The sequence below is a fragment of the Neoarius graeffei genome, chromosome 27 (assembly GCF_027579695.1).
Source record: "Neoarius graeffei isolate fNeoGra1 chromosome 27, fNeoGra1.pri, whole genome shotgun sequence".
In the NCBI taxonomy this organism is placed as follows: Eukaryota; Metazoa; Chordata; class Actinopteri; order Siluriformes; family Ariidae; genus Neoarius; species Neoarius graeffei.
Genome location: NC_083595.1, coordinates 22,154,577 through 22,177,076, shown reverse-complemented (window position 1 = coordinate 22,177,076; position 22,500 = coordinate 22,154,577). Strand labels below are relative to the sequence as shown.

Below are 22,500 nucleotides of genomic sequence, written 5' to 3'. Positions count from 1 at the left end.
GTGGTAAACATGGCCTTGTCCCAACTTTTTTGAGATGTGTTGTTGTCATGAAATTTAAAATCCCCTAATTTTTCTCTTTAAATGATGCATTTTCTCAGTTTAAACATTTGATATGTCATCTATGTTCTATTCTGAATAAAATATGGAATTTTGAAACTTCCACATCATTGCATTCCGTTTTTATTTACAATTTGTACTTTGTCCCAACTTTTTTGGAATCGGGTGTGTGTGTGTGTCTATAAAATTTAAAGGTTATATTTTTTTTACTCAATTCCCACCCTAAAAACAGGGGGGGGAAACAGTCAATACAACACCCACTTGCATCTTGCAAGCAGTGTCCTGTTTCAAAGGAGACCGCAGTTTATTTCACATCAAGCAAAGTGAATGGTGATGCAACATGGTATGAGATGTTCAACATACTTTGTTAAATTTTGGAAATAGTGTGATGACTAAATACTATCACTGTCGGACTCAAGCTGTCTGTCGCAGTCTCACAACTATGGTCTGCCACTGTTGCTGAGTTGTTTTCTGAAGTTTTCTTTGTGAAAAACTCTGTAATTAAACTGCAACCTGTCAGTGTTTTGCTCACTCGTACCTGGCTTGAAGGCTCCGCCATTTTTTCATAATAGTGCGCTGTGACGACAAGCACCTGACCTGAATTAAGTGCAATCAATGCGCACATAAAAGGATGCTGCCTACACCTACACTGTGCAAAGTATTGCATTGTTTATCAGCATTACTGAGCTGTTGTTATTGCATTGTTTTCCTAGTTATTGGCTCTCATTTGTCTTTTGGTTTCTGATCTTGTCCTGCCCAGTTTGTGCCTTGCTCAACCCTTTTGCCTGTTTATTGTTATTGATTCAGCCTGCCATTTTTTATTGTATGCCTGTTTCTTTTATAATAAAAACACACTCTCTGTACATACATCCGTCTCCATTCAGCCTGTGCTTACTGACAGCGGTTAACAAAGTTTATCAAAAAGCAGGTATGTAGTTATGATAATGATTATGCTTTAATGATTTCTAATTTTTCAGTAAAACTCAAACATAAATCATATATCTGTGGGGGTCTCTAAAAATCCAGCATCATTAAATTTTGCTCACAAATAAAGCTCATTTTCCTTAAATATACTGAGTAATATTTACGTTAAAGATGACAAATAGCCTTCAATAATGATAAGAATAAACATGTTTTCCAAAAGAACGCATTTCAGCTAGGTGCATACTCTCATGAATGCAGCACCACTGTGTGTACAAACTATCATTTTGAGAGCTCACGAACGTTAAGACATGCACGTTAATCCTTTCAAAAGGGACCACTTAACCTTGGTTTCATTCGTTGGTTAAGTTTTCAAGAAAAAGATCAAAACCACAGCCTGCTGTGTGATGGTAAGAGAATGGCTTTTACTTTCTACTCGTAGAATGTATTTTCCCTCTGTTTAAAGTGTAGGCTATAGGAAAATAGCAAAAACAATATGTTAAAAAAAAAAGATAAAGACTACTCTGTGTGTATGCAAGTATAGCCGAACGAACCATGTAGCCTCTCACTCACGGAAAGCTAACTTGTTCGGATATTTATTTATATATCTACTCGCTGTGTCCACACACCATTCCTTTTTTTTTTTTTTTTAAAGAGACCCCCACAAAGATGAATGCATAATTCGAAGTTGATAATAAAACTACAACCTATTCTGGTTCTAACAGTACTAATTACTACCATGTAGACCCTTTCTATTTTGTGCTACAATGTTAGGTAGAGGTGGTGGTCGTGGGGGTGTCAACGCGCAATTTCCGATATTGATTTTTACTAAGATTACCATATCTCTGCAACCGTAAAAGATTTTTACAACTCCACTCTCTCATTCAAGTATTTTTGCAACCCTCACTCCAAAATTTACAAGACAGCCATTGCCATCAACTACACCTCATCTCATCTCATCTCATTATCTCTAGCCGCTTTATCCTGTTCTACAGGGTCGCAGGCAAGCTGGAGCCTATCCCAGCTGACTATAGGCGAGAGGCGGGGTACACCCTGGACAAGTCGCCAGGTCATCGCAGGGCTGACACATAGACACAGACAACCATTCACACCTACGGTCAATTTAGAGTCACCAGTTAACCTAACCTGCATGTCTTTGGATTGTGGGGGAAACCGGAGCACCCGGAGGAAACCCACGTGGACACGGGGAGAACATGCAAACTCCGCACAGAAAGGCCCTCGCCAGCCACGGGGCTCGAACCCGGACCTTCTTGCTGTGAGGCGACAGCGCTAACCACTACACCACTGTGCCGCCCCTCAACTACACCTCTTTCCTTTAATTTACAATGTGATAACTGCCTAACTCTGAAATCAGATAAGAAAGCTCTGTAAAGTAAAATTGTGGGTGGCACAGTGGTGTAGTGGTCAGCACAGTCGCCTCACAGCAAGAAGGTTCCAGGTTCGAACCCAGCGGCCGGCAAGGGCCTTTCTGTGTGGAGTTTGCATGTTCTCCCCGTGTCTGCGTGGGTTTCCTCCGGGTGCTCCAGTTTCCCCCATAATCCAAAGACATGCAGTTAGGTTGACGTGGGGCAGCCTTGGGCTGAGGTGCCCTTGAGCAAGGTACCTGGCCCCTGACTGCTCCCCGGGTGCTCTGGGCTGCCCACTGCTCTGTGTGCGTGTGTTCACTGCTTCAGATGGGTTAAATGCAGAGGATGAATTTCACTGTGCTTGAAGTGTGCATGTGACGAATAAAGGTTTCTTCTTCTAAAAGAAAAGGAAACACAAATACAAGTCAATCAGAGCAACTGGGTGAATACATTTAAATGGTTGAAATGTATGGTTGATTTCTCCAATAACTGTTTCAGCAGGTATACATACCGGTTTTATTTCTTTTTGTGCTATTTTTTATTTCCTTTATTTAATCTGACTTCAGATTGATCTGGTATGATCTGGTGTGCCTAAAACAGCACTCAATACTCCCTACTATAGGTATCTAAAATAAAATTATTAAAAATATAAAATATAATTGTTATTATGATACTTGTGTAGGGCGGCAGGGTGGTGTAGTGGTTAGCACTGTCGCCTCACAGCAAGAAGGTCCTGGGTTCAAGCCCAGCAGCCGGCCAGGGCCTTTCTGTGTGGAGTTTGCATGTTCTCTCCGTGTCTGCGTGGGTTTCCTCTGGGTGCTCCGGTTTCCCCCAAAGACATGCAGGTTAGGTTAATTGGTGGCTCTAAATTGACCGTAGGTGTGAATGGTTGTTTGTCTCTGTGGCAGCCCTGCGATAACCTGGCGACTTGTCCAGGGCGTACCCCACCTCTTGCCCATAGTCAGCTGGGATAGGCTCCAGCTTGTCTGCAACCCTGTAGAACAGGATCAGCGGCTACAGATAATGGATGGATGAATGGACACTTGTGTACCATCTCTTGTAGCTTTCATCGTCTTTTTCAAAAGAATTAGTATCAAGATCGCACGCCATTGCAGAGAATATTAGTCAGTGTGGACACAAAAGAAGGCAGTGGCGCATATGACATCACACATGACCTGTAAATCGGTGTGATCTAGCAATAGCGGACGAGCTTTTAGTGATTTTTTTTTTTTTGAACAGAATTCAGATGCAAAAAGAAAAATCTTTTTCAAACCAATTTTTTATTTATTGGTCAATTTTATGACCTATTTGAGCATATCTCACACAGAAAACCCGGGATTTTATTATGTCATTTTCGTAAGACTAGCACTTTAAACTCACCTCAGCATGTCCTTTACAATCATTTAACCCGCCATGGGCAGTGCTCAAGTCACTGTTACAAACAGTACAGCGCACAACACCATCATTATTTTACCCCTATTAGGCAATGGGGCAATTTCATGTAGTCTGAGGTGAAGTGGGTTTTGTATTTTGTTTTTTTTAGGGCACTCTGCCATGACGCTCCTGGATACACTGAACTGAGGGAGTTAAGGTCTGGGAGAGAGACATAAAGCCTGCCCAAACAGAACACTGATTGGTCTGTCTTGTTAAATAGACCAATCAGGATGCTCTCTCTCTGTCTGGGAGAGAAAACGTAAAGCCCGCCGACAAAGAGCAATCAGCATGCTCACGCTATCTCTCAGGGAGTCAATGTCAATATGCCAGAGGCTCCCGGAACTTCCGGGAGAGTTGGGAATAATTCATCTTATCCCGTCGGACAAGGTGATGCAGATTTGACTTGTCCGGACCAAACAATTACTTGTCATGCCCAGATTTGTTAATGTCGAGCCCTGATGTTGGTTCTAGCTGTAGTATCTGTAGTACTTTATACCTAAATTGTAAGTGTTGCAGTGGCAGTTTAATGGGTAGTGGCATATCACTAAGCGTATCGGTCAATAAATTAAGCATAGCGTGGCCACTACACTGTGATGCTTTAGGAGAAACCCTGTGTGTGTGTAATAAATAAATATATACGCGTGCGCACACCTTTTTTTTTTAATATATGCACACTGCAACGCCACTATAACGAACGTTTTTTCTACGAATATAACAAATGGAAGTTATTGTCCCCTGCCTTTAGTCACAGTGAGTCAGAGTCTTCAGGGAAGAGAAAAATAAATAAGCAAATAAATAAATATTCACTGAGGCATATGCTCCTGTTTCCCCCAGAGACAATCAAGTCCGCAGTCGAGTTAACAATACCTGTTAACGCCATAAAACAAAGGCTTAACGAGCCTTGCTTTGGTGTCAGTTGTGGTGATAGTTTTACAGCTATGTCCTGTTGAGCCCAGTAGGGGGCAACGTTGGCTTTTTTAAGGCAATAAAAACCGGGAGCTCGGGGAGTTGAGTGTTCGCTTACAAGCGGTGTCGTGTCATTTTTCAACACTCCCTTAACATGGTGTCAGAAGTGGTCTAAATGAAATACCCATGTCTATAATCAAACCGTCACGGATGTGAAGACGTGTTTTTAAGTTCCCGACGTTACAAGGAGGAGCATCGTTTCGCCTCGAGGTTCTGTACAGCATCTGTATGTCAGCCTGAGAAACTTAGCTAGGACCTGCATGCCTAACTGAGCTAGAAGTTAGCATTAGCCCTGTGAAGTTATAAGGATACTCACCCAGCCTGCAAACTGACGCGAAGGCGTAAAAGACTCTCTCGACAGCCGACATGACAGAACAGCAACAGGCTTTCTTCCATATCTCTCCTCCATCCGAGTTTGACTTCTCCTGCTCAGAAGAGTGGCCGCTTTGGCTCAGCAGATTTGAGTGGTTCCGACATGCGTCGGGTTTGGATAAACAATCGCAGGAGAAGCAAGTCAACACTCTACTGTATGCTATGGGACATGAGGCGGAATCAATTGTCCGGTGCAGAGATCTGACTGACGCCCAACTCAAAAACTTTGATACGGTAAAAACTGAACTTACCAACCACTTTATCCCCAAACGTAACCTGATATTTGAGTGTGCCAGATTCCATAAAAGAGTGCAGGAGAGTGGCGAATCTGTTGAGAGCTTCATAAAAGCACTGTACGATTTAATTCAGCACTGTGATTATGGCCCCTTACGTGATGACCTTATCAGAGATAGACTGGTAGTCGGCCTGAGGGATCAGGCATTGTCAGAGAAGCAACAAATGGATGACATACTCACTCTGGCCACAGCTAAACAAAAGTGTCTTACACATGAAACTGTAAAGAAACAGCAAAGCCTCCTTAAAGATGAGACAGCCTCTGCACAGTCACTGGAGGCAATTACAACAAAAAAATATAGTAACAGACCTCCCACTACCTCCATGTCCCACACCCCCACTGCAGTAAGACCACAGATGCAACACAAAAACTGTGGCTGGTGTGGCAAAAGTTACCACAATAGACAGGCATGCCCAGCTAAGGATGCCACCTGAAGGAACTGTGGAAAGCGGGGACACTTCGCAGGTGTTTGTCGGTCCACTCCAGCAGTCACAGCGGAGGTCCAAGGAGATGACGTAGGTGCAGGGGACGGCGAAGATGTTGCATTTCTCGGCTCGGTAGGGGACGGCCAGGAGCAGCCATGGGTAACCCATATCAACCTGTGTGGTCGCAACACTGAGTTCAAAATTGACACGGGGGCCGATGTGACTGTGATTCCAGAATCCGTATACCTGGGCCTTCCAACACCTCCCCCACTGGGAAAGACAGATAAAATGCTCCAGGGCCCTCGCCGCATTCCACTGGACATACGAGGGAGGTTTCTAGCCAATTTAGTGTCGGGTGAGAAATCCACACAGCAGAATGTGTACGTCATCCATGGCCTCAGAATGGCCTTACTAGGGCGCCCTGCCATTTCAGCCCTTGGCCTAGTAACAAGAGTAGACTCACTTGACACTGCCTCCCACAACCTGGAACAAGAAGTGAAACAGCGCTTCCCTACCCTTTTTGAAGGTATTGGCTGTCTGGAGGGGGAGTATCACATATCCCTCAAGCCAGATGCGACACCCTTCGCTCTTTCCACACCCAGACGGGCCTCACTCCCTCTCATGTCCAAGGTGAAGGATGAACTCAGTTGGATGGAAGAGTTAGGCATCATAACACGAGTTGAGGAGCCCACAGCCTGGTGCGCAGGCATGGTGGTCATGCCCAAAGCAGACGGGAGAGTGAGGATCTGCGTGGACCTCACTAAGCTGAATGAAAATGTCCGGCGAGAACTCCACATACTCCCCTGTGTCGAATCTACGTTGGGCCAGCTGAAGGACACTAAAATCTTCACAAAGCTCAACGCACAGTCAGGATTTTGGCAAATCCCTCTCAAGGAGGACTCTATGCTCCTGACGACTTTCATAACCCCATTTGGCCGTTTCTGCTTCAGGAGATTGCCCTTTGAAATAAGTTCAGCCCCCGAACACTTCCAGCGACGCATGTCCCAACTCCTGGAGGGTTTAAAGGGTACCCTGTGCCACATGAATGATGTTCTTGTGTTTCGGGCTACACAAGCACAACACGATGCACGTCTCATGGCTGTACTCGAGCGTCTCAATCGCGCAGGGCTCACACTTAACAGAAAATGTGAGTTCTCCAAGAGGCAAGTGAAGTTTCTTGGCCGGGTTGTAGACGGGAAGGGGGTTAGAGCAGACCCTGACAAAGTCAGAGCACTCACTCATATGGCAGAGCCGAAAAATGTCACAGAGGTCAGACGCTTCATGGGCCTAGTGACACATCTGGGGAGATATCTCCCACACCTTGCAGAAAAGTCAAAGCCCCTCAGAGACCTCCTGAATAAGGACACATCTTGGTACTGGGGCCTGCAACAGTGCCAAACGTTTAGGGACATTAAAAAGGAGCTGTCGACCCCACCTGGCCTGGCTCTGTATGACTCCAGCAGTGAGACCAAGGTCTCTGCCGACGCGTCCTCTTATGGTCTGGGGGCGGTCCTCCTTCAGCGGATGCAAACTGGCGCCCTGTGTCATGCATTTCACGTGCTCTCACGACCACGGAACAGCGCTACGCACAGATCGAAAAAGAGGCTCTGGCTATAACGTGGGCATGCGAGCACTTTAAGGACTTCTTACTTGGCATGACTTTTCAGGTCGAGACAGACCACAAGCCCCTCCTTGCCCTCCTGGGGACCAAACAACTTGATGAACTGTCACCCTGCATTCTGCGGTTTCGGATGAGACTCATGTGGTTCCGTTTCTCCCTCACACATGTGCCAGGAAAGAGCCTGGCCACAGCAGATGCACTATCCAGAGCCCCAGTGCCTGCCACTCAGCCCACAGAAGCCCCTGCACAAGAGCAGGCTATTGAGGGGTTTGTACATTCAGTGATTTCATCATTACCCATCACTGAAAAACGACTCTTGCAGCTCAAACATGCTCAACAGGCTGACGAAGTGCTCAGACAGGTGGCCCAACACTGCCAGGAAGGTTGGCCAGACGATGTCAAGCATGACCGTGCACTCAAAGCATACTGGGCTGTCTCAGCTGACCTCACCATAGCCCAGGGCCTACTGCTTAAGGGCACATGTTTGGTTATTCCTGCCTCGATGCAGGAGGACCCCCTGAGCCCCTCCTCCCTGGAAACACACCTGATGGCCCCTGGCAGAAAGTTGGTGCCGACCTCTGTTATTTGGATGACTCCACATACCTTGTCATGTTTGATTACTTTTCACGGTCCATTGAGGTGGCCAAGATGCAATCCACCACCTCATCTGCAGTCGTTGAACGTATGAAGTCCTGGTTCGCATGCAATGGAGTCCCAGTCACGGTGATCACTGACAATGGACCACAATTCTCATCAGACACCTTCCGGCTTTTCTCAAAGACCTGGGACTTCACCCATGTGACATCTAGCCCGCTCTATCCACAAAGCAACGGGGCGGCAGAGAGGGCTGTTCAAACAGTCAAGCAACTCTTCAAGAAGTCATCGGACCCGTACCTGGCACTCCTGGCCTACAGCTCCACCCCTCTCGCCGGTGGATATAGCCCCTCTGAGCTCCTGCAGGGACGCCGCCTTTGCACGCCAATACGTGCCCACCCGTCGCTCCTCCAGCCAAGCTGGCCTGACCTCTCGGCCTTCACGGGACGAGACCAGCAGTCAAAGCTGAAACAAAAAACACACTTTGACACCCGCCACAGAGCCAAACCACTGCCACCTCTCAGCCCAGGGGACTGGGTCTGGGTCCGGGACTGTAACTCCAAAGGTACTGTACGGCGAGAGGCTGACACGCCGCGGTCCTACTATGTGGACATAGAGGGCCGTATAGTGAGGAGAAACTGGCGGGACCTTAGTGTCGCCCAGCAGAACAGTGGTGGCTCCGCTGACCATGTCCCGCCCGACTCTGCTGACCCTGTCCTGCCCGATGTCCCACTGACCCCTGACCATGCTGAGACGGCGTCACCCCCACCGGCACCCCGTCAGTATCCTGAAAGGATGCGGGGGCCCCCAGTACGTTTGCAAGACTTTGAAACCAGCCTAGCTTAATCCGGTGAATACTCATACGGGCAGAATACTCCCGGAGTTTCACTGTGGCAGGGCCAGGTAGTCTACCCTGGCCCTGATAGTCTAGTGTGGTAAATTGTGATTGAATAAAAAAAAAAGATGTGAACTCTGCGATGTGATCTACTGTGTTTAAAAAAAAAATGTGTGATAGTCGGAGACAGATGTTTACTGTTTACATGTTTAATTCAGACATGTTCTCCTTTGTGTTACTGTTTACATGTTTAATTCAGACATGTTCTCCTTTGTTTACAGTAGTTGTTCAAGCAACTTGTTTAATTCAGATGTATACTGCGCTCTGTTGGGTAGTTAGTTCACAGACAGCATGGTGACTTCAGACAACTAACTATGTAGTCTTGTTTATTTAGACTAGCTGTGTTTGGCTACAATAAAGAAAGGGAGATGTGGTGATAGTTTTACAGCTATGTCCTGTTGAGCCCAGTAGGGGGCAACGTTGGCTTTATTAAGGCAATAAAAACCGGGAGCTCGGGGAGTCGAGTGTTCGCCTACAAGCGGTGTCGTGTCATTTTTCAACACTCCCTTAACATCAGTCACTAACAATTCTCACGAATGGTGATCAAAGGATCGATAAAATTAAATGATTAAATGACTGCTGACATCATCGGTGATTTGCAACACGTGAATGAACTGAATGGTGAAGATTTAGAAAACATAGCAAGTCAGTGGGCGGCACGGTGGTGTAGTGGTTAGCGCTGTCGCCTCACAGCAAGAAGGTCCGGGTTCGAGCCCCGTGGCTGGCGAGGACCTTTCTGTGCAGAGTTTGCATGTTCTCCCCGTGTCCGCGTGGGTTTCCTCCGGGTGCTCCGGTTTCCCCCACAGTCCAAAGACATGCAGGTTAGGTTAACTGGTGACTCTAAATTGACCGTAGGTGTGAATGTGAGTGTGAATGGTTGTCTGTGTCTGTCAGCCCTGTGATGACCTGGCGACTTGTCCAGGGTGTACCCCGCCTTTCGCCCGTAGTCAGCTGGGATAGGCTCCAGCTTGCCTGCGACCCTGTAGAACAGGATAAAGCGGCTACAGATAATGAGAATGAGATGAGAATGAGCAAGTCAGTGGGTGGACACTGACAGTAACCTCTGTCATTTCCATAACAGATGAAGAAATCACCACTTTTCTTTGTGGTCCTTTAACTAGTCAATAAACTGCGATAGTGACTTGGACATTTAAGTAATTGAAGAAAAAGCAGTCCAGGATTACAAGTTTGTTTGTTTTGTTTTTTTTTCAAATAAAACGGATGGAACGCTAGTATTGTACTGTAATAGCTTAAAGACAAGCGTGACAGGTCAAGGTGCATTTTTTTTTCTTCTTTTTTTGTTTTTTAATAAATCTTTCACTTTTCATTGACTTTAGTCTTCACACACGCGTGCGCGCGCACACACACAACACGTGTTGGAGAACACAGCTAGCTAGTTAGTGTGTGCCCACTCGCTCGCTCTCATTACTGGCCATCTGAAAGACAGAAACAGAGACACATTAATAGACAGCCAGTAATTAGACACAGGTGTAACTCATCACATGTTACCTGCTGGTTCAACCTGACTCCTCACTGTTCACAGCCAATGCTCAACCATGCCCGCGCTGCCACATGTACTTTTACTAACTGAAAGTTTACAACGTTAGCATTATTTTTATTACATTGAAAAGAGTTACTTATTTCCTTTACTTCGTAAATATGTAAGTGAATTACATATCGTGTAAATATAAATTAAACATATTTGGTCTTGTTTTGCGCAAGAGTGAGTGTTTGGTGTGACAAGTTGGTCAATTTTGGTATTACGAACCTTTCAGTATGGATGTCCCCTAAGGAGTTTATCGCAGGGTTGCAGTATACATGTGCGTGCGTGCACACACACACACACACACACACACACACACACACACACACACACACACAGTGTCCTCCATGATTATTGACACCCCTTGTAAAGATTAGTAAAAAGGGTTAGAAAAAAAATCCACTTCTTGGTGAAGTAGCTTCATCTGACACTGAAAAGGACACACAGGTGCTGTGTGAACTCATTTTCACACTGTCTATTGATGAGGGAGGTTGTCATAGTACTGGTGGACCGCTCTTGGTAGTACTGGTTTCATTGCCTGCAAGTCATTGAATTTCCTGAGAGTAATTGGCAATTGGGCAGGAAAGAGTGGGACCCAGTGGAGCGGTTCTTCAGGGATGCTGAGTCGCTGAGGTAGGTCCTCCCAGTCAGACTCAAAATCCAACTTGTGCCGGATTCGACCATCTGCCAAGTACTGGAGAGCCCGAAGGTCATGGACTGTGGGGTCGCCAACTTTTCTGCCTGGTCAAATGTTGGTGACATAGGGCCCAGATAACTTCATGAAGTCATTGTGGTATAGCTGGGTCACCTTGTATGGGGATGGATGCAAACGTGCAGTCTCAAAGATGACAATGTAATCACGTGGAGTGTGAATATGTTTGATGGTACACCGTTCAATGAGGCTATGCATGGAGTCACACTCCATTTGTGTGTGTCCTGCAACCAGAAACTTTTGTTCTATGGTGACATCATACTTCATGGCCAAATCTAGGTAAGCATTTGCGATGGTACAACATCGATTTTGATAGCCGCAGCCATCACTCCAGACTATGACTTTTTCGATGTTTCGGTTGGCCTCTAGGACCGACTCAAAGTGCTTGCACTGCAGATGGGCAAAAACCTCGCTGCTGAGGGAGCCCTCATGCTCCTCTCAGGTGTAACAATACCCATCTTTGTTACCCAGGTTGAAGCAAGTAAAGTTGTGCATCTGTAGTTTAGTTTTGTAATACATCATGCTTGCTTTGGTCTTAGGACACAGAAGAACGCTCTGAAGGTCCATTGTCCACACTGAGAGTTTGTCACGGGATTCCTGTTAATCCTTAGCTTTTTGAGCTTGAGCCTTTAATTTCATGTGAGTAGTAACATCTACTTCATACTTTATCTTTGTATGTAGCGTCAAAAATGCCTAAGTCAAAGAGATGACTAAGGCAGATAGTGATTTTGGACTCTAAAATGCGTTCTGATAGGCTGAGGACATAGGCAATAAGGCAGGGTGATGCAGCAGTGGTAGGAGAGTAAAGTTAGGTAGATATCACAATTTGGCCAAAAAATCACTTGGGCAATTATGCTATTAGGCTAACGTTATGAGACTACATTTTCTACAAGTTTATTTTCTTAAATAATAGAATTTAAGTATGAGAAAATTAACCACAAAGACATTTTTTTTCATCAGCCTTTTTTTACTCCTCTTTATCAAGGGCACCAATACCACCCCAAATCAGAAAACTTGGGATGGTAAAGCATTTACCACTTTGTAATGTTGACATTTCTTCTCACAACACTTAAAAGATGTTTAGGGATTGAAGACATGAAGTGATGACGTGTTTCAGGAGTTTTGTCCCATTCTTCCTGCAAACAATTCTTTCGGTCTGTAATAGTACAGGGTCATCATGGTCATATTTTTCATTTCAAAATTTGCCACAGTAAAGTTTTAACTGGGATTTGTGGATGTAACACACTGTATTGTAGTGCTCAACAAAGGTTTGCCAAAGTAATCCTGAGCTCATTTGGTTATATCAGCTATTTATGAATGATTGTTCTTGATGCAGAGCATTCTGAGGGATCATGTGTGTGCACGCACAATTACACACACACGAGTCCAATACATGTCTGCCAAACAGCTGCTTATGTTAGTTACTCATCTACTGAAAAGGAAATACAATAAATTTGATTGACAAAAAATAAATCCAAAATACTGTACACTCTAGATATTGATGAGCCGTCTTGTAATTTTATAACTGCAACTTGAACTGTAGCTTGTTAACAGTACATCAGGGTGTAAATGGGACTGGCTATATTTCTTTGCACAACTGATTGCCTGAATGTTTGGTATGTGCAACTTGTAGTCATCAGTGGCAGAATGGAGAGCATGTTTTCAGTATTATCTATACTATTAAACCCCAAGCCTTGGTGCTTATTCCTAGTTGATCAAAAGCAAGCAGAGTTTCTGTTTGTGGCTCTGCTGCCTTGATCGTGTCTGCATCAAGATGCGCATTAGGAAGTATCAGATTGAACTCGTGGTTGTTATAGCTTGACATGCTGTGTTTGTGCCTTGCATCTGTTTTTGTTGTGACATATTTGTTCTTCTCAGTTGACTCTTGCAGTACGTTTAGCTGTGTGTGAAGGCTGAACCATCTCCAAGCTCTACTTCTTCATAAATTGTAGATTCATTAAAACAAATATTGACTTTTTGTACATCTGTTTGCCAGCCACAAAAGATCTTTCTTAGAGACACCCACGAGTTTATTTAGGCTTTTTTTCTGTTCTTATTGTTTCACCTTTTGCCTTTTCCTGCCTTTTATTTTTCACTTTTTTAGTGTCATTTTGTGTGTGTGTGAGAGAATCGTATCAGTCTATCCAACTCTTTCTCACATACACAGACACGCACACAGAGAGAGAGAGAGAGAGAGAGAGAGAGTGCAGAAGAGTCAGAGAGAGAGGTCTATTTTTCAGATCATTGCGCCCTCAATCACCGTGGGGGATGGAATACTGATCCCACACTGAGTCAACATACTTTTGTTCGACTCCCACACAATTGCATACGAAATTGACAAAAAGACTAGAGGTGAGCTTTGCCTGTGGGCAAGAGTGGTACTGAGAATTATATGAGCTAGGTTTGGTAAAACCCTGTTATATACCATGTTACTAAACTATTAAAGTTTATTAATTGAAATTACCTGATTTCCAAATGGTATTGAAATCATTCTTAGTCCAATCCTAAACAGCTAACTTCTACTGGTGCAGTGTGGTGGCTGTAAGGTTCACTCTTTCCCACGCACAGACTACATTTCACCTGAGAAAGCAACACACTCCAAACTAGCTGTCATGTGAACAAACTTTGGTGTCAGGGGAGTGAGATTGTAGGGGTGGAAAATGTTTTATGAAGAGGATGAGAGACTCACAGCACAGCACATGTAGCCTGATGATTGCAAGTTCACAGTGCAGCTACATTCTGTCATTTTGTGAGCACTCCATGGCTGTAGTGGCACTTCAGTGGCTGATGCGAGTGTCAGGTACTCTGACCAAACAAAGAGGACTACAGTAATGTTCTGTATAAAACAAAAAGCACAAACTGATGTGTTAAATGAAATTGTACCTTGTATGCTAATGCATATTAGTGCATTGTAACACCGCTCATAACTCCCCAGTTGTCTCATCTCATTATCTCTAGCCGCTTTATCCTTCTACAGGGTCGCAGGCAAGCTGGAGCCTATCCCAGCTGACTACGGGCGAAAGGCGGGGTACACCCTGGACAAGTCGCCAGGTCATCACAGGGCTGACACATAGACACAGACAACCATTCACACCTACGGTCAATTTAGAGTCACCAGTTAACCTAACCTGCATGTCTTTGGACTGTGGGGGAAACCAGAGCACCCGGAGGAAACCCACGCGGACACGGGGAGAACATGCAAACTCCGCACAGAAAGGCCCTCGCCGGCCCCGGGGCTCGAACCCAGGACCTTCTTGCTGTGAGGCGACAGCGCTAACCACTACACCACCGTGCCGCCCATTCCCCAGTTGTCTTCCTGGAATAATCTTCTGCAATGGAACCACATCTTCAAGCACTGATCCAAAAATAAAAAAAATCAATATCAAGTTCTTAATGTCACAGTGTGTCTGCAAATCGCTCAGCATGTCTCATAACCCTCTCTCCTCTTTAACGAAAGGAACACAGCTGAAAATATTGATTTAGAAGCAGTTACTTCCAGGAGTGCAAATGTGAAATGTCAGACGCTGAGTGTGTTTTGACCCATTTGATTCCGGTTGTAAGTGAATACATGTACGTTAATGATGTTGCGAATAGTTACTGATGTTCTATCAGTGTTATTTTACTGAAAGCCAAGATTCATTACAGTAACATATTTATATTTATCAAACCTTACAAAGGCAAGCTCTATAATTTCTCAGTATTCTTTTGATGTGAAATTACAATTATATTTAACAATTGAAAGAAAGCAAAGAATAAGCTGTTCGAATGAATTCCAGGAGTCATTTAATCAGTTAGCGAGGCAGTTGGGATGAGAGTGTGGGTATAGGGCAGCACATTCTTTCTCCTGTCAAGTCTAATGCACATGATGACATTTAGAAGATGATAATCAAATAATGCGCATTATGTCCAAATGCCCAAAGTCTCTAGGTGTGGCCTTGGAAAACTCATGGTGACAACAGTCAAATTGTGACTCTTCTGGGAAGACTTTTCACTAGATTTTGAAAATAAGGCTGTGGGGATTTGCTCAATCAGTCACACGAACTTTAGTAATGTCAGGCAGTGATATTTGATGTCTGGGGTGCAGTCGGTGTTCCAGTTCATTCTAAAGGTGTTCAGTGGGGTTAAGGTCAGGGCTCTGTGCAGGACACTTGAGTTGTTCCAGACTAACCTTAGCACATCGTGTCTTTTATGGAGCTTACTTTGTGCACAGGGACATTGTCATATTAGAATAGATTTGGGCTCCTTTGTTCCAATGATTTGAAATCTTATTGCTTCAGCATACAAAGACCTTCTAGACAGTTGTGCACTTCTAAATTTGTAGCAATAGTTCAGGAAGGTCCACATATGGTTGTAATGCCAAGATGTCCACATACTTTTGGATTAAATATGATCCAGTTTAATATAGAATACATAAGATACAGTGGTGCTTGAAAGTTTGTGAGCCCTTTAAATTTTTCTATATTTCTGCATAAATATGACCTAAAACAACATCAGATTTTCACACAAGTCCTTAAAGTAGATAAAGAGAACCCAGTTATCCAAATGAGACAAAAATATTATACTTGGTTATTTATTTATTGAGGAAAATGATTCAATATTACATATCTGTGAGTGGCAAAAGTATGTGAACCTCTCGGATTAGCAATTGATTTGAAGGTGAAATTAGAGTCAGGTGTTTTCAATCAGTGGGATGACAATCAGGTGGGCACCCTGTTTTATTTAAAGAACAGGGATCTATCAAAGTCTGATCTTCACAATACATGTTTGTGGAAGTGTATCATGGCACGAACAAAAGAGATTTCTGAGGACCTCAGAAAAAGCGTTGTTGATGCTCATCAGGCTGGAAATGGTTACAAAACCATCTCTAAAGAGTTTGGACTCCACCAATCCACAGTCAGACAGATTGTGCACTACTACTACTTCTTTTGGCTGCTCCCGATTAGGGGTCGCCACAGCGGATCTTTCGTCTCCATTGCTCCCTGTCTTCCGCATCCTTCTCTACCACACCTGCCACTTTCATGTCCCCTCTCGCCACATCCATGTATCTCCCCTTCGGCATTCCTCGTTTTCATGTGCCTGGCAGCTCCATCCTTAACATTCTCCTTCCAACATGCTCTGCATCTCTTCTCAGGATGTGCCCATACCATTTCAGTCTCATCTCTCTTATGTGTTACACCGGATGCCCTTCCTGACGCAACCCTCTCCAATTTATCCAGGCTTGGGACTGACACCAAGAGTACGCTTATGCACCCCCAGTGGCTGGATTCAGACAGATTGTGTACAAATGGAGGAAATTCGAGACCATTGTTACCCTCCCCAGGAGTGGTCGACCAACAAACATCACTGCAAGAGCAAGGCATGTAATAGTCGGCAAGGTCACAAAGGATTCCAGGGTAACTTCTAAGCAACTGAAGACCTCTCTCACATTGGCTAATGTTCATGAGTCCACCATCAGGAGAACACTGAACAACAATGGTGTGCATGGCAGGGTTGCAAGGAGAAAGCCACTGCTCTCCAAAAAGAACATTGCTGCTCGTCTGCAGTTTGCTAAAGATCATGTGGACAAGCCAAAAGGCTACTGGAAAAACGTTTTGTGGATGGATGAGACCAGAATAGAACTTTTTGGTTTAAATGAGAAGTGTTATGTTTGGAGAAAGGAAAACACTACATTCCAGCATAATAACCTTATCCCATCTGTGAAACATGGTGGTGGTAGTATCGTGGTTTGGGCCTGTTTTGCTGCATCTGGGCCAGGATGGCTTGCCATCATTGATGGAACAATGAATTCTGAATTATACCAGCGAATTCTAAAAGAAAATGTCAGGACATCTGTCCATGAACTGAGGCTACATCCACACGACAACGGCAACAAGATTTTTTTTTTTTTTAGCAAGTAAAAAAAAATATCGCGTCCACATGGGCAACAGATCAGTAAAATATCAGGTCCATATGGCAATGCAACGCTTGCTGAAAACGATGCAATACACATGCCACACCTCTACGTGCGCTGTAAGATGGTCCCATCGGAGACACCAGAACAATAGAAGAAGAAGTAGGACGCATGAGCATGTAACAGGTTTATTTTTTTCCACTTGCCATTGTGTGTAGTGGTGGGGAAATTCTGCGCTGGCCCTTTAAGAGCGCAGGTAGTTATGGGAACGAGGCGCTGGCCTCTTTCAGTTCGTTTTGGAAATGTAAGCGCCAATGCCACTGGACGTTTGCAGCCCGTCCTCAGCAGTGTATTTGTGTCTCATTTCTTCAGAATAAAAAGACTGGTGAACAACACAACGTCTGTTACACGCATAAACTCCTTCTTCTATCCGGCATGAAGCACTCACAGGAACAAACACACAACAACAAGAAGAAGATGGCTGCGACTACGCGAGGAAATCGTGCCTTCTGTGTGTACAAATTAGTTTTATTAGTGTGCATAGTTTTATATAACTTAATTTTCTTATTGTGTGTGAACATCTCATCTCATTATCTCTAGCCGCTTTATCCTTCTACAGGGTCGCAGGCAAGCTGGAGCCTATCCCAGCTGACTACGGGCGAAAGGCGGGGTACACCCTGGACAAGTCGCCAGGTCATCACAGGGCTGACACATAGACACAGACAGCCATTCACACTCACATTCACACCTACGGTCAATTTAGAGTCACCAGTTAACCTAACCTGCATGTCTTTGGACTGTGGGGGAAACCAGAGCACCCGGAGGAAACCCACGCGGACACGGGGAGAACATGCAAACTCCACACAGAAAGGCCCTCGCCAGCCCCGGGGCTCGAACCCAGGACCTTCTTGCTGTGAGGCGACAGCGCTAACCACTACACCACCGTGCCGCCCCGTGTGTGAACATTTTGAAAAGTATTTTTATATAATTTATATAACTTTTTATATTGTGTGTGAACATTTTGAAAAGCAGTCTTATCCAATAAAAAAAGAAATTCAAGAAATGGTTCAGTTACTTGTTTATTTAAAAGAAAAGCTGTATACAAAAGTGAATGCAATACAGTGGTTCATACAAAACAGTCTGTTGAAGGGTCTTCTGACCCTTTTCCCCTCTGCCTCCATTATAGTCAGGTAACTGTTGCTTTGTGTGGAAGGCTGTACTTTCTGTTCATCAAAGCAGGTGTAAATTGTCTGTCTGGCAGGTCAGTCAGGTTAACAATTTCAATTTCTGTTGTTACGAATGATGCGCGCAAGAGTGCTGCTTGTTCTAGTCATGTGGTTGTGACGTCATCGTAAACAAATCCGTTCTACTCATCCAGACGACTTCGCAACGGCGCCGTTGCCAGATTTTTCCACTCTGGAACCCGTTCTCAAAAGATTTCATTTTGGGGCACCCAAAACGCCGGTGCCGTGTGGACGCCAGGCCGAAACGATGCAAAATTTTATCAGATTCACCTGAATCCGTTGCCGTGTGGACAGGGCCTGAATCTCAAGAGAAGGTGGGTCATGCAGCAAGACAACAACCCTAAGCACTCAAGTCGTTCTACCAAAGAATGGTTAAAGAAGAATAAAGTTAATGTTTTTGAATGGCCAAGTCAAAGTCCTGACCTTAATCCAATGGAAATGTTGTGGAAGGACCTGAAGCGAGCAGTTCATGTGAGGAAACCCACCAACATCCCAGAGTTGAAGCTGTTCTGTACGGAGGAATGGGCTAAAATTCCTCCAAGCCGGCATGCAGGACTGATCAACAGTTAGCGGAAACGTTTAGTTGCAGTTATTGCTGCACAAGGGGGTCACACCAGATACTGAAAGCAAAGGTTTACATACTTTTACCACTCACATGTAATATTGGCTCATTTTCTTCAATATGAGAAAAATAATTCAATAAATGTATTCTTCAATAAATAAATGACCAAGTATAATATTTTTGTCTCATTTGTTTAACTGGGTTCTCTTTTAGGACTTGTGTGAAAATCTGATGTTGTTTTAGGTCATATTTATGCAGAAATATAGAAAATTCTAAAGGGTTCACAAACTTTCAAGCACCACTGTATATAAATAAGAAATATCACAAGGCAAATGCGACTCGCTTTGATCATCAACTTCATCCATCTCAGTTATGGCGGTCGTCAAACAGGAGCCTCACTGTTGCACTTGATTCAAATGATCACTGTTCATGCTTACATCAGTGCTGAAATAATCACCAAATAATTCAGTAATGTTTGGCCTTTAGGTTAAATATCCCAATTTTTAATCTGTATTCGTCTCTGCTGTCTCTACAGTGTAAGTAATGATGCTTGTGCATCACAGATAAATTGATAGCTGATCATTTTTATGGCACATAACCAACAACTATTTACTAGCAATTAAATCATCTTTGTGTAGACTGATAATTTTTACAGTAACATTTGTTAAAATACCTTCTTATGTACCTAATGCAATCCCCAAAGCTTTAAGGGGGTAATAAAACCCATTTCTCCATTATTTACATGCATATATTTTGATGTTGTACTACTCTGTAAGCTCATCAGATTAAGTGTAGTATGGATTGTAACAGAAAGATTGTTCCTGGTTAATTGGACCAATTGTGTTGACTAAAGAAGAGTTTGTCATGAATCAGGCTAAATGGTCATGTGATAATGTCTTTGTACTTAAAATAATGTGGGGGGTTTTCCCCCACGCTTTGAAGATGGTCTGATCAAGTGAAAATATTTTGTATTTTTGCAAATGTCCTATGAATTATTTTTTTTTCCAAATTTCTGTTTTTTTTCAATGAAGATTTTGATTTTACCTTGAAATTGCTTTTATGTCCAACAAACAAGTCATTTTTGCTTGTTCAGTGCATCATTTTGGTTCAACATTTATATAAGCAGAAAAAGCCAGATTTTTTTTGCCTGTTTTATTCCTGGCTCTTTGACAGAATTAAGCTGGAATGACACTCGACAGCTTTTTACACACCTCCATACATGTATAATATACTAGTCCTTCCCAACACCACCCTGATTCTCCCCCAGGTCTATTCCCTGCGTGTACACAGGACACATGCCCCTTTTCCACCAAAGCAGTTCCAGGGCTGGTTCGGGGCCAGTGCTTAGTTTGGAACCGGGTTTTCTGTTTCCACTGACAAAGAACTGGCTCTGGGGCCAGAAAAACCGGTTCCAGGCTAGCACCAACTCTTTGCTGGGCCAGAGGAAAGAACCGCTTACGTCAGCGGGGGGATGGAGTCGTTAAAACCAACAACAATAACAAGACCGCAAAAGATCTCCATTTTTAAGCGACGAGAAGCAGCAGCTGTACAAACGCGAAGTCATCCATTATTATCCATTATTGTTGTTGTTGTTGCTGCTGCTTCTTCCGTGTTGTTTTTGCTTCGATATTCGCGCCAAGGTTTATGCAAACGTAGTGACGTAACTGACGTATACAATGACATAACTGACATATACAGCGACGTAATGACGTGGCTTCCCTTAGCACCGTGAGCTATGGAAAAGCAAACTGGTTCTCAGCTGGCTCGCAAGTTGAACGAGTTGTGAACCAGCACCAGCACTGGCTCCGAACCAGCCCTGGAACTGATTTGGTGGAAAAGGGGTAACAGTGGAGATGTTGCAAATATAATAAGAAGAACATTTTTTTTTTTTAAACACGAAGTATCATGTTCTCTCTGCGTATGCTGATGTATTTTCCTTCTTTCACTACTTTTGTACCTGACTTGTGGGCGGCATGGTGGTGTAGTGGTTAGCACGGTCGTCTCACAGCAAGAAGGTTCTGGGTTCAAACCCAGCAGCCGGCAAGGGCCTTTCGGTGTGGAGTTTGCATGTTCTCCCCGTCTCTGTGTGGGTTTCCTCCAGGTGCTCCGGTTTCCCTCGCAATCCAAAGGCATGCAGGTTAATGTAGGTTAATATGGGACGGCCTTGAGCTGAGGTGCCCTTGAGCAAGGCACCTAACTCCCAACTGCTCCCTGGGTGCTGTTAGCATGGCTGCCTACTGCTCTGGGTATGTGTGTGCTCATTGCTCACGTGTGTGTGCGCATGTGTGTGTTCACTGCTTCAGATGGGTTAAATGCAGTGAGGAAATTTCACAAGTGTGTGATGAATAAAGTTGTGCTTTCTTTTTCTTTCTTTTCAATGCTGGTTTGATGGGGGGGGACTAAAAACAGGGAAAAAAAGAGAGAGGATCACTCTGTTTTAAGGTCAGTTTTATTAATTGAGAACAAATTCATTAGTCAGCAAAAGTGTGAAATGGAAATAAAGCAGCAAGTGATGAGTCCGCAAACGGACCTGACAAACACAAGTGTTGCTTATGATCATTTGTCACAGAGATGACGACAGTGGTCTGCTCTTATTCCCTCTGTGCAGAATCGCTGAGCTACAGAAGGCCTCTCAGAGGAAGCGCGTGTCCAGTGACAGCTCTGTGGCTGAAGCTTTGGCACACAGCGACTCGTTTAGAACAGCCAAGCCAGCACTAAGCAGGTAACACACACACACACACACACACACACACACACACACACACACACACACACAGAGAGTTATTCTGTCATGGGCATTCACACAGTATGTGACACAGCTTCATACGGTATTACACAGTGTGTCACTGTGCTGTTTGTGGTACTGACTGTAAGAGAAAAGATGTTTGAATGTGTTTGTGCTGTGCTTATGGTTAGTGAAGGAAAAGATCAGTGAATGAGAAAATTATGAAAAGCATGGAATTTAATTTCCCATGTGTAAATTCATCTTCCATGCTCTATTTTTCCCTTGCTCTGTGTGTGTGTGTGGGGGGGGGGATCCCAAGTTCTCCCAAGTTCCTATTTACTTTCTGCTGCATGTTTTTCTATTGCATTAATTAAATTGGCTGGCTTGTTCTCTGAAACTGTTATGAATGTTACTGATGAGAGAAGTCCAGTCTGGTAAAGTGCCATAAACCTCATTTGGCCCATTGCATTTATGTTGTCCGATTTGTTTATTCTCCTGCTGAATTCAAAGACGGCAAGTAAATTTCAGCACAGATCCTCTTCCTGTTCTCTGAAAAACAGCTATCAAATGTAACGTAATATAATCAGCCAAACTTGATATTGAGGTGGAAACTGTGACAAGGAGAGTGATGAAGTCACTAATACCCCTTTTCCACCAAATCAGTTCCAGGGCTGGTTCGGGGCCAGTGCTGGTGCTGGTTCACAACTTGTTCAACTTGCGAGCCAGCTGAGAACCAGTTTGCTTTTCCATAGCTCGCGGTGCTAAGGGAAGCCACGTCAGTTACGTCGCTGTATACGTCAGTTACGTCGCTGTATACATCAGTTACGTCGCTACGTTTGCATAAACCTTGGCGTGAATATCGAAGCAAAAACAACGC

General features: G+C 44.1%; 1 protein-coding gene across 9 annotated transcripts in view; it reads left to right on the top strand.

Annotated features, from left to right (window-relative positions):
* dgkza (diacylglycerol kinase, zeta a) overlaps positions 1 to 22,500 on the top strand; it is a 502,369-nt gene that overhangs the window by 439,499 nt on the left and 40,370 nt on the right. For all 9 annotated transcript variants that reach the window (XM_060911482.1, XM_060911485.1, XM_060911483.1 and 6 more), the window contains one exon: positions 21,507 to 21,620. In XM_060911482.1, the coding sequence (XP_060767465.1) occupies positions 21,507 to 21,620 (114 nt within the window). The remainder of the gene's footprint in view (positions 1 to 21,506; positions 21,621 to 22,500) is intronic.